The sequence below is a fragment of the Xenopus laevis genome, chromosome 2S (assembly GCF_017654675.1).
Source record: "Xenopus laevis strain J_2021 chromosome 2S, Xenopus_laevis_v10.1, whole genome shotgun sequence".
Classification (NCBI taxonomy): Eukaryota; Metazoa; Chordata; class Amphibia; order Anura; family Pipidae; genus Xenopus; species Xenopus laevis.
The window spans coordinates 93,284,867-93,297,133 of NC_054374.1; the positions used below are offsets into that span (position 1 = coordinate 93,284,867).

General features: G+C 38.8%; 1 protein-coding gene across 1 annotated transcript; it reads left to right on the forward strand.

The window, feature by feature from the left end:
- The first annotated feature begins 665 nt into the window (after positions 1–665).
- On the forward strand, positions 666–10,791 carry rpl24.S (ribosomal protein L24 S homeolog). The gene is made up of 6 exons (XM_018249701.2): positions 666–1,046; positions 1,190–1,265; positions 2,801–2,911; positions 6,628–6,764; positions 9,871–9,928; positions 10,665–10,791. Exons 1-6 carry the CDS (start codon positions 1,042–1,044, stop codon positions 10,743–10,745), a joined length of 468 nt encoding a protein of 155 aa, XP_018105190.1. The 5' UTR covers positions 666–1,041; the 3' UTR covers positions 10,746–10,791.
- Positions 10,792–12,267: the final 1,476 nt, after the last annotated feature.

The window sequence follows — 12,267 nt, forward strand, 5'->3', positions numbered from 1 at the left end:
TTTTAAAAAAATATTTTCGGGCCCCAATTTTTTTTTTAACTTGTAAGGGGGGCCCTGGCTCCAATGTTTTTTTAAAAAATATTCTTTGGGCCCAAATTAGATTTTTACCTGTAAGGGGGGCCCTGGCAACAATGTTTTTTTTTAAAAAAAAAAAAATTTTATGGGGGGCCCTGGCACCAATATTTTTTTTAACTTATAGGGGACCCTGGTCCCCAATAGCTTTTTATAACTCCTGTGTGGGGGGTTACCAGGGGCACTTCGCCAATGAGGCTACTTGAGACTGTCGCCTCAGGCGGCAGCGCCCCACTAGGTACCAGGGGCGGCAAAAATGCCGCTCCTGGTACTTTAAGAGCTGAATTTATGGTTTGAAAACTGTAAATTCAGCTCTTCTACTGCAGAGAACGCAGATAGGCTCTCTGCGCTACTTCACTGGCTCTCTCTGCCGCCCTCGTGGACCCCCCTAAACCCCTCAGGCGCAAAAAGGTGGAGTGGGCGGGATCTAGGGTGGGGCTTGGGGCTGTCTAGGGTGGGGCTTGGGGCTTGGGGCTGGGCGGGCCCAGGGGGGGTTCCTCGAAAATGTTGTTGTACGGCCACGTTATTTCTAAAAGCGGGCCTGCAAGTAAAACACTTCAATTAATGAGCTCTTCTGAATTGATATAACCGTTACTGGTATTGTTGGATGAGCGTGTGATTGAAGAGGACTCTATCGGCAGCGACCACTGCAAGTCTAAAAATGCAGTAAAGTCAAGTTTCCTTGGGGAAAGAATAATCTATGCAAATGCGTTTAATTTATCATTCACGCGGAATTAAAGCGAACGTTCTTTGTCGTCGTATTATTCACTGTTATATCGTTATATTATCCTTTTCTTTTCTTCCTAGCGGCGCAGCACATTATTCCATGCTGAAGGAGAACAGTCTCTGAACGACTTCCTGTCAAAAGCTTCGTGTAGTTTTACTGACGCAACAAAGCCCCGCCCCTCCCTATATATATAACCCGTTACCCAGGATCCTCTCTTCCTCTTCGCCATATTAGCCGGCGCCATGAAGTATGTTATAGTTATGAAGTGTTCCCTGTATTGTCAATCTGTTGCCATCCGTTATCCCACAATGTCCCTTTGTGCTCGCGGTGTCATGGAGCACCTGCTCGGTACTTGTCGGCTGCTGACTTGGTTTTATTTTCTCCCCGTAGGGTTGAGCTGTGCAGCTTCAGTGGCTACAAGATCTACCCGGGGCACGGGCGGCGCTATGCCAGGACTGATGGAAAGGTAAGGAGTGAGGCTGTTCAGATTGGGGCAAGGGATAGTGGATGAGTTTATAGCACGCTGGGGAAGTCTGCAGATGCCGAGCTGAATATCGCTCTGTTGTCTGCATGTTAAATGCAAGTATAGGCCCATAAGCCTGAGCGGGTGAGGAGTTGTCAGTAAGTCAGCCTCGCAAACTGCGGCCTTTCAGCTGATCTAGTTAAATAATTAGCGGCAAGAGGTGCTCCTGGAAGCTCTACCTCAGAACTTACACGGGTTGGTCTCAGACAGAGACTCATCCATAACACATAAACACAATCTTTGTGACGGAAACCCACCTTTATCTCTTTAGTGTATCTGCCTTTATTGTTCCACATCTCTGCTTTGTCATAAGGTGAAAAAGCAACCGATATATGAAATCTGTACTCTTGTATGAATTCTAATCTGTAACTAGGCAGCTAAAAGCATTACTCTTCCTAATCATTGATATGGTTACAGCCCATTGCAAGGCAGTATGATTAACTGCTGCTTCATGCAATTTGGGTCCCTCTGTTATCTTGGTGTCTTTAACTCAGGATGAGTTTGACTGAAATAGGAAGCAAGCCAACTAAATGTATATGTTGGATTAGTCAACGACCCCATTTAGATCCAGTGTGTTTATATAAAGTATGATTGATTGAATGTTTGGGATTCAAGGTTTTTTGTGCATAAATGGAGATAAGTAGGAAACCAATTTCATTTATGGCTCATACCATGCCTAGGAAATCCTCCAATATCGCAGAAGTGAACTATTGCTTAGATGATTTCAAGGTTCATTTAAATTAAATAAATATTGCTTTTAATCACTGGTAGGGAATGGGTCAATAGTAAAGTGTTTTTTGCTTTAACTGGCCCTTAATAGCGTTTAGTAGTTGACGTTCCACTGCCTTCCACTTCTTGACCGTGTTGTGGACAGGCAGAGGGCATTTTAGCACTTCGAGTGTCCGCACACATGTTCAGAAAGTGGAAGGCCGTGTATAGGCAAATAGCCAGTCTGTGACAAATGGTCGTTTTCGCTGCTGTGAGCCAAAGGCACTGGAGGTTTGAGCAGGCCAATCTGACTAGCCTCTGTTTCCATAGTTATGAGACATGACAGGTGAATTACTGTTCAAAAAAGCTAGCTTTTTTTTAAACTTGTCTCTGCTGCATGTGAGTTATTTCCTATATATTAGTGAAGTGATAATGAAAAGGGTGTTTCTTCATACAGTCAAAAAGCTTTTTGTGCCCTAGTCGCTAAAGGGATCTCAGGACACCACTTTATAATCGTTTTACGGGCAACAATGTAGGTTCTAAATTTCTGGCAGGAGATTGGGTATATTGCCAATGTAGTACCTGTGTTACAAGGTTACTACAGTAAAAATGGTCCTTGCATAGCAACACATCTATGTCAAAGTACAGCCAACTGGTTGAATAGCTTGCTGGTAAGAGAATTAAGATTCCTTTCACTATTTGAGGTTTTTACAACTTATTGTACAGTTTACAGTTCTTCCCTGCTTATTTAGTGTTCTTGAATTTTATAGGTTTTCCAATTCCTGAATGCAAAATGCGAGTCGGCTTTCCTTTCAAAGAGGAACCCTCGTCAGATCAATTGGACTGTTCTTTACAGACGGAAACACAAGAAGGGGCAGTCAGTAAGTAGATGTTTTTTTTTTTTTTTTTTTTAATGGATGGTTTCTTCTAAAGACCAGATCTTCAGGTAGACACCAAGGCCAGGATCAAGATAAAAAATTTATTTTTATTTTGTTTGTTTTTTTTGTTTTTTTGCTGATGTAGATATCATTGGGAAAAACCTGGTCCATAGGTCAGATTTTGGCACATAAACCTGAAAATATGCATAGCATTAACTTGGCTATTGGTGCCAGCTAACATGCAATATGATAACCACGTATTGGGCTATGTAGTGAAAGGCTATAAGTTTGCCCAGGTCCAGTAACCAGTCACAATCCATGTAACCGGTGACCAGTAAATGCAAACTATTTATTGCTTTAGATGCTAGACCTGTAACAAGTTTCGCACTTTACATTACTTCACCTTATAATCGTTTGCAAGTAATTTAAAGTAACAGTAACATCAAATAAGGAGCTTTAGGGCTATTCCACACGGGGAGATAGCGACGCGTTTGCGGTCGCGGCGACAAAGCGCCGCGACAGTCGCCGCGACCGGCGCAGGCGACAGTTTTGTATGGGCGCCTATGTAAAAACGCCTGTGCTAACCACACGAGGCGATGCGCTTTTCAACGGTCGCCTGAAAATGCCTCGCCAGGCTTTTTCAGGCGACTGTTGAAAAGCGCATCGCCTCGTGTGGTTAGCACAGGCGTTTTTACATAGGCGCCCATACAAAACTGTCGCCTGCGCCGGTCGCGGTGCTTTGTCGCCGCGACCGCAAACGCGTCGCTATCTCCCCGTGTGGACTAGCCCTTAAAGTAATAAATATAATGCAGTGTTGCCCTGCATTGCTAAAACTGCTGTTTGCATCAGAAACACTACTATGGTTTATACAAATAAGCTGTTATTGGCAATGGGGACAGCCAATCAAAGGAGAAAAGGCTCAAGTTACACAGCAGATAGCAGTTAAGCGCCATAGAACATAATGGTTATTGGTTATCCGCTACAACTTGGCAGTTTTTTGGGGTTTTTTTCCCAATTACCGCCATAGCTACTCAACAGCTTGTTTATAGTAACTATACTACTGTTTCTGAAGCAAATAGATCAGTTTTACCAGTGCAGGGTGACTGTGCATGATATTTTCATTACTTTCAAACGCTTTCATTTTTTGGTGTTGCTGTTCCTTTAAGTACTGCTCTTTACGTTCTGCTATCTGGAACAGTGATTCCTGGGATTCTAACACCATTTAGTTCCTAAACCTGTGTGTGTGTGTGTGTGTATATGTATTTATTGTAATTTAACCCCCCCCCCCCCAGCCCCGTCTTCCAAATGAAAACAGTGTTACTGGCCTCACTAACTTAATAGCTGTTTTAGAAGAATGTTCTGTATTAGTAAACATTGTACAAATAAGGGGTTATGAAAATAGATTTTTTTCTTAAAATTTGTCATTCTTGTGATATTCTAGAAGCACTTGCTATTGGCATTTCACTGATTAGTGATTTCTTAATTTTGTTGCAAAAAAATGCCTATTGACAGTTTATTGAAAAAGAACACCCTTGCATTTTGACAGATTTGCTTATCATGATCACCAGTTTGTCTTCATTGTCTGGATACTCTGGTTTTACTCAACCAATGTCACGCTTTCTTCAGTGGTGGTTTGGTTCACCATTCCTCTCCATATTTGCTGTTTTAGCCCTCACCTTTGGTTGGGGATAATATATTTTGCCAACAGATACCCTATAATATAAGCAATGCAATAACTAATATAGCCTCAGTCTCTCATGACTACTGAACCTTACTGTGCCAACAACCAGTTAACATTTCTATTTCAGGTTGGTGATGGGGGGGAGAATAATTAAGCTCTCTTTAAAAAAAAAAAAAAAAACTTTGACTACCTACTTCGCCACCTAAAACCTACCAAGCACCAATGTTAGCCTATGGGGAATAAGCTTTCCTAGCTTTTTTTGATCGAAGGAAAATCGTTCGATGGATTAAAATCCTTTGAATTGTTCGATTCGAAGGATTTAATCGTTCGATCCAACGAAATGCGGTAAATCCTTTGACTTCGATATTCATCATTTATTATCGTCATTTATTTATATAGCGCTGTCAAGATACGCAGTGATATTCGAAGTCGAAGGATTTTACTTAGAGCGTCGAATATCGAGGGTTAATTAACCCTCGATATTCGACCAATAGTAAATGTGCCCCTAAGTGTTAAGACAAATTGAACATTGTCTTAGAATCACTGCCTGCATCATACATAGTAACCTAAGTAAGGTTGAAAAAACACATGTCTGAGTTAAACTTTTTTATTTTTTTTAACTACCTATCTGCCAGTTGATCCAGAGGAAGGCAAAAAAAAATCTGAAGCCTCTCCAATTTGCCTTAGAGGGGGAAAAATTCCTTCCTGACTCCAAAATGGCAATCGGACTAGTCCCTGGATCAACTTGGACTATGAGCTATTTCCCATAACCCTGTATTCCCTCACTTGCTAAAAAGCTATCCAACCCATTCTTAAAGCTATCTAATGTATCAGTCTGTACAACTGATTCAGGGAGAGAATTCCACATCTTCACAGCTCACTTTAAAAAAATAAATAAATAAATAAAAACATACTTTTTATTCTGTAGTAACTTCCCCTTTAACAAAATTATCCAGCCCAATTAATTCAATCCGGGATGTGGCATCCTTGCTGGCAAACTGGGCAGCTAAGTGGCAAATGAGATTCAATGTTGATAAATGTAAAGTCATGCACCTGGGATGTAAAAATATCCAAGTCACTTATACCCTTAATGGGACTGCACTAGGCAAATCCATTATGGAAAAGGACCTTGGAGTCCTTGTAGATGAAAAACTTGGCTGTAGCAAGCACTGCCAGTCGGCAGCATCAAGGGCAAATAAGGTCTTGAGCTGTATTAAAAGGGACATGGGAGGAGGGGGTCATTCTTCCACTGTATAGAGCACTTGTAAGGCCCCATCTAGAATATGCCGTTCAGTTTTGGTCTCTATCACTCAAACAGGACATTATTGTATTAGAGAGGGTACAGAGAAGGGCAACTAAGCTGGTAAAAGGTATGGAAAATCTTAGCTATGAGGAAAGACTGGCCAAATTGGTGATGCTCACGCTGGAGAAATGGCGCTTAAGGGGTGATAGAACTATGTATAAATGTATAAGGGGATCATATAATAATCTCTCTAATGCTTTATCAGTAAGTCTTTCCAGCTGACACAAGGTCACCCATTCCGATTAGAAGGAAAGAGGTTCCGCCTAATATATTCTGAAGGGGTTTTTTACAGTGAAGATGTGGAATTCTCTCCCTGAATCAGTTGTACTGGCTGATACATTAGATAGCTTTAAGAAGGGGTTGGATGGCTTTTTAGCAAGTGAGTGAATACAGGGTTATGGGAGAAAGCTCATAGTACAAGTTGATCCAGGGACTAGTCGGATTGCCATTTTGGAGTCGGGAAGGAATTTTTTCCCCCTCTGAGGCAAATTGGGAGTGGCTTCAGAGTCGTTTTTTTTGCCTTCCTCTGGATCAGGCAGACTAAAAAAAAAGACTTAAGGTTGAACTTTATGGATGTGGTTTTTTTTTCAACCTTACTTACTATGTTACAATGTACATTTAAAGATGTCTCTAGCTTGTGCCTTTGTATTTCCTGCGGTGTATATGTATATCAGAAAAATGTTGTTTGTACTTTTAAAAGTGGCATTGAGAAGTCTTTGTTTTTTTTTCTAACAGGAAGAAATTCAGAAAAAACGTACTCGCCGTGCAGTGAAATTCCAGAGGGCTATCACTGGTGCCTCTTTGGCTGAAATTATGGCCAAGAGAAACCAGAAGCCCGAAGTACGAAAGGCTCAACGAGAACAGGCAATTAGGTAAGATTTGACAGCCTTTGCAGACATTTCCTTGTGGACCTGTTATACAGAATCCTCGAGACCTGGTGTTTTCTGGATAAATGATTTTTGTAATTTAGATCTTCATACCTTAAGTCTACTAAAAATAATTAAAAGATTTAATAAACCCAATCAGATTGCCTTCAATGTGGATTCATATCTTAAGTTGATTTATGGGCTACTATTTTAATTCGGAACAAAAGGAAAGGGCCTTTCTTAGAGATTACTGGATAATGGGTTTCTGGAAAACTGGCCCCTCGCACGTGCGTGTATATGTATATCTCTCTCACAACTTAACTTTAGTTTGTAAATTAAGCCTTGCCCATGTGCACCCAATAAGAATGGTGAGGAGCAGCATTTCAGCTTGTTTAGAGAGAGAGTTCTTTTTATTGTTCAAAATCAACATTTCGGTCACATATTCAGAGCTTTATCAAGAGGTTGTGACCGAAATGTTGATTTTGCACAATAAAAAGGATTATTTAGGCAAATCATTCTTGTGGATGTACTTGCTGAACTGCCACTTGGCACCCAGGCAGGAATATAAATTGCTTTGCTTGTTGGGAGAGCATACATTCAATAAAGCTTATGGAAAGTATTGGTTAATAGATAAAACTTTTAACTGTTTACAATCTGTGAACATGCTAACTGAGGTACATAGGTAGAGCAAAACTAACTTAGTACAAATACTGGCCAAGAGAGGAGGCAATTTGTATATTTGACAGTTTCAGGGCACCAGACATGCTGTCCCCACAAGTTTGACATACACCCTATGTATAGTGAAATTTATTGATGCTTTATAACCTGTATTCAGTGGATAGTGCTTGTACAGTATTGGACAAACTGGCTATTTTAATCGTAAAAATGTTTATTTCTTGAGCAAAACAGGGGAAATTTAAGCTGTTTGGTCTGTGTGCATTAGTGTAGCTTTAATTTCCCTTGTTTAGGTCAAGTAACAAGCTATATATTTTTGATAAAAACTAAAGCCAAAAAGTGTTCAGCACAACCACTATTCATTGACAATATAGTCCCTCACTTTAAAAGAGAAGGAAAGGTTTTTTAAAACCAGTTAAAAGACCTTTCCTTCCACTTTAACGTGTTTTGATCAGGATACACACTGGAATCGCCTTGTATAAATATTCAAAATGAACCAATCCGTGAACAATACTTATTAAACTGTGTAACATTTGCATAGTAGTGAAAGTGTTGTTCTTACAAATCTGTATATACAAAATCAAACCTTTTATACAAAAATATATAAACAAATATCCAAAAAAAGAGATGATATACTGAAACCCAATCCATTAAACGTCAAACATCATATCCAAAAGTGTTTAAAATGTGAATTAAGTAACCTTAAAGGGCATGTAAAGGCAAAAAAATCCCAGAAACCTATCCAATATACTTTAATTAAAAAATGTGTACTGTTTATATAAGAAACCTGACTGATTGCAGTGAAATTCTCACTTCATTTACTGCTGTGGATAGGAATTGTCACAGTCCCTAACTGCTGGGCAGGGAAACAATCATACTTGTGAACAGCAGGGGTAGCCCTCTTCTTACTTTCCAGTCTTTCAGAACTCAGCAGCTTTGTTTCCCTGTAAAGCAGTCGGCGACTGTGTAGATTTGTATTGGATTTTATTTTTGCCCCTTTAAATCTGGCTCCATGATCTTTGTCCCTGGAGCTGGAAACATTATACAGATAAACTGGGATTCTATTTGGAGGATTATTTTGCTGCTGCCACTGGTTCTGCAGAGTTGGAGAAAGTTTGTATTAAACAATACAAAAACTATAAAATCAACATTAGATTACATGACAACACAGGACCCAGTGCGATCTGCATATTCTGATTATTCTGTTGTATTGGCTTCTGGCAGATATTGTTTGACTTGTGCTGTTTTGATATTTTATGACTATCCATAAGCAGCAGCTAAGGCCACACTAAGCATGTGCACAATCTTGGTGACAGCACCATGTGGCCAACTTTGAAAGCATAAATCATTTGTTTGATTAGCCTTTGTGGTGCAGTAAGTTTAAGTATATAAAATACAGCATTTCTAGCTTAATTCTATTTTAGATAGGGATGCACCGAATCCACTATTTTGGATATGCAAATTAGGATTCAGATTCGGTTCGGCCGGACAGAAGGATTCGGCTGAATCCGAACCCTGCTGAAAGGCCGAATCCCGAACCGAATCCTGGATTCGGTTCATCCTTAATTTTAGACTTTCCTTGTCCTTTAAAGCTACTTATGACCTGGTAACGTATGACTGCATATTGGGGCCATTAAAACACATCAGCACAAGTATTATCAAGTAATTAAATGCATTAAAGGAACAGTTAAGTGTAAAAATAAAAACTGGATAGACTGTGCAAAATAAAAATGTTTCTAATATAGTTAGACACAGTCACTCCAGCCTTTATACATTACATTTTTTGCCTAACCTAATAACCAGAATCCAACTTCCTACTTTTCAGCCCTCTAACTCCAAGTTAGTCAGCGACTTGATGGGGGCCACATGGGACATAACTGCTCAGTGAGTTTGCAATTGATTCTAAGCATTCTGGTCAGATTCAAAAGCAACAGAAGTCACTGATGCTTGGTAACCAGGCAGTGGAAACCAAGAGAGATGAAACACAGGAAGTAGTGTTCTGTTAAGCATACAGTCACTCCAGCCTTTATACATTGCATTTTTGGCTAACTGTATTTTTTTCTTTTTTGCACAGCTGATCCATTTACCCAGTTTATTTTTATACTGAGCAATTCATTTAACATTACTACAATAAAGAAGCTTCAATAACCGTATGAAGCTCCAATAAATTCACTTTTCATTGTCTGTGAGTGCTTCCAGTATTTCTAAATTTGTGTGTGTGGAATTATTTTCTATGGCAAAGTTCCAATATACTTGGTGTCTTGGCACTGGCCCTAGTTTTACCATTTTCAAGGCTATAAACCATTTGACAATTAATATGATCAACATGACCTTTGTTGGGGCCCAGGGAGTTGGTTGAATCACTTGACATTCTTGTACTGTTGCTCTGTTATATAAAATTAATTGCTGCTACTTTTGTTTTTTTGGTTTTTTTTAGAGCTGCCAAGGAAGTAAAGAAGGCTAAACAGGCAACCAAAAAGGCTGCCCCTGCAAAGGTAATTTGTTGTATTGGAACATTGGTTGCCCCAAGGGCTAGTTTAACATTAAAGGGATACTGTCATGGGAAAAAAAAAATTCCAAAATGAATCGGTTAATAGTGCTGCTCCAGCAGAATTCTGCACTGAAATCCATTTCTCAAGAGTAAACAGTTTTTTTTTTTATGTTCAATTTTGAAATCTGACATGGGGCTAGACATATTGTCAATTTCCCAGCTGCCCCAAGTCATGTGACTTGTGCTCTGATAAACTTCAATCACTCTTTACTGCTGTACTGCAAGTTGGAGTGATATCACCCCCCTCCCTTTCCCCCCAGCAGCCAAACAAAAGAACAATGGGAAGGTAACCAGATAGCAGCTCCCTAACACAAGATAACAGCTGCCTGGTAGATCTAAGAACAACACTCAATAGTAAAAACCCATGTCCCACTGAGACACATTCAGTTACATTGAGAAGGAAAAACAGCAGCCTGCCAGAAAGCATTTCTCTCCTAAAGTGCAGGCACAAGTTACATGACCAGGGGCAGCTGGGAAATTGACAAAGTCTAGCTCCATGTCAGATTTCAAAAAAATTAAAAATTTGTTTGCTCTTTTGAGAAATAGATTTCAGTGCAGAAGTCTGCTGGAGTAGAACTATTAACTGATGCATTTTGAAAAAAACATAGTTTTCTGATATGATACCATTAAACATTTTTTTTCCGTTCATACCTCATGAAAATTTTCCTTTGTTTTTTCAGGCACCATCAAAGACTGCACCTAAGCAGAAAATAGCCAAGCCTGTAAAGATGCAGGCTCCCCGTGTCGGTGGAAAACGCTAAATGAACTTCTTCTGAACATTCTAATAAATGACTGTTTTGAAAAACATTTTGATTTTTCTTTTTTTAACTTGCATGTGGCTGGAATTTTGAATATGAATTACTGTGATCCGCTGAAAGCAAATTTCTGCAGTGTTGGTAGTTTTCATACAAACTTGAAAGAAAATGGATGCTCCCTAGTTATATAGTGGTGTGCAGATATAATTAAATAATTTCCAGAGCATGCTTATTAGTAAAAAATTTAGTTTATTACATCGTATTTAAAAACAATAAACAATCCCCTTAGCACCTAACGCGTTTCATGCTTACCTAGCACTTAGTCATAGGCAGTGTCTCTGTGCTAGTGCTAGGTAAGCATAAAACGCGTTGGGCGCTATAAGGGGATTGTTTACTGTTTTTAAAAAGATGCAATAAACTAAATTTTTTTACTAATCATGCTCTGGAAAATTATTTAAGTATATATGGTTGTACCTCTGTTTGGTCACTAGAGGACTCTACGCCCAAGTTTATTAATATAGTTTATATAGTGGCGTGCAGTCCTGATACATTCTTTTGCCTTTGCTTTATTCTAGTCAGACACCAAAACCTTTTTTAATAGTAACTGAACAATCTATTTTTTTTTTTTTAACAATGGTTTAAAATAACTTTAAAAAAAAAAAAAAATACATTTATAAAAATTAGTATTAGTAGATATTACATTGTACAGGACTGTTCCCCCTTTTCCCACCTTCCGAATGAGACCTAATAATCTTGTCAACTCTTGGATTAAAAGATGTGCTAATGTGACTAGATACATTCCTTTTGTAAAGAATTTACAATTAATTTTTATCCACATCTTGGTCTGATAGTTGGCTCAGAAGCACATACAATATATAGTGAATAAAGTACCCCCTCTTGTAAAATATAAGGATATTATAAGTTACCGAGGAGTTTCATGACCATATAAAAACACGAGGCCAAAGGCAGAGTGTTTTTATAAAGGTCATGGAACTCTGAGGTAACTTCTAATATCCTCATATTTTGCAACTGGGGGTACTTTATTTATTATAATACTCAAGTTTCAGTGAGTCATGTGACAGGAATGACATCAGAACTCGCCGTTTATAAGGATATAATTTACAGGATATTTATGGCTTTTGTGTATTATATGAAGCTCTCACAGGCTGGGGACTTGAGCTTTATAGGCAAAGTGTACAATGCTTTATGTATGATGAAACCGCTAAATGGCAAGGAACAAGTGCTCCTCTGAGTAACTTATTTTAAGGGGCAGATTTTTTAAACTTCAAGTTTGTGGTAAGAAAAAAAAAACAGAAAAAAAAGTTGACAACTATTCTGACTTTTTTTATTTTTTCTAGAATGCTAGTTTATTCCTGCACAATTAAATTTTTTTTTTTTTTTTTTTTTTGAAAATTTGTCCCATTTATTTTCAATGAAGCCAAACATTTCAAATGTGTTAAACTGGGAAAATAAAGTTGCCAGAGAACATTTCCTTTAACTTCTATAAAACCTTTGCCAGCTTTAACTT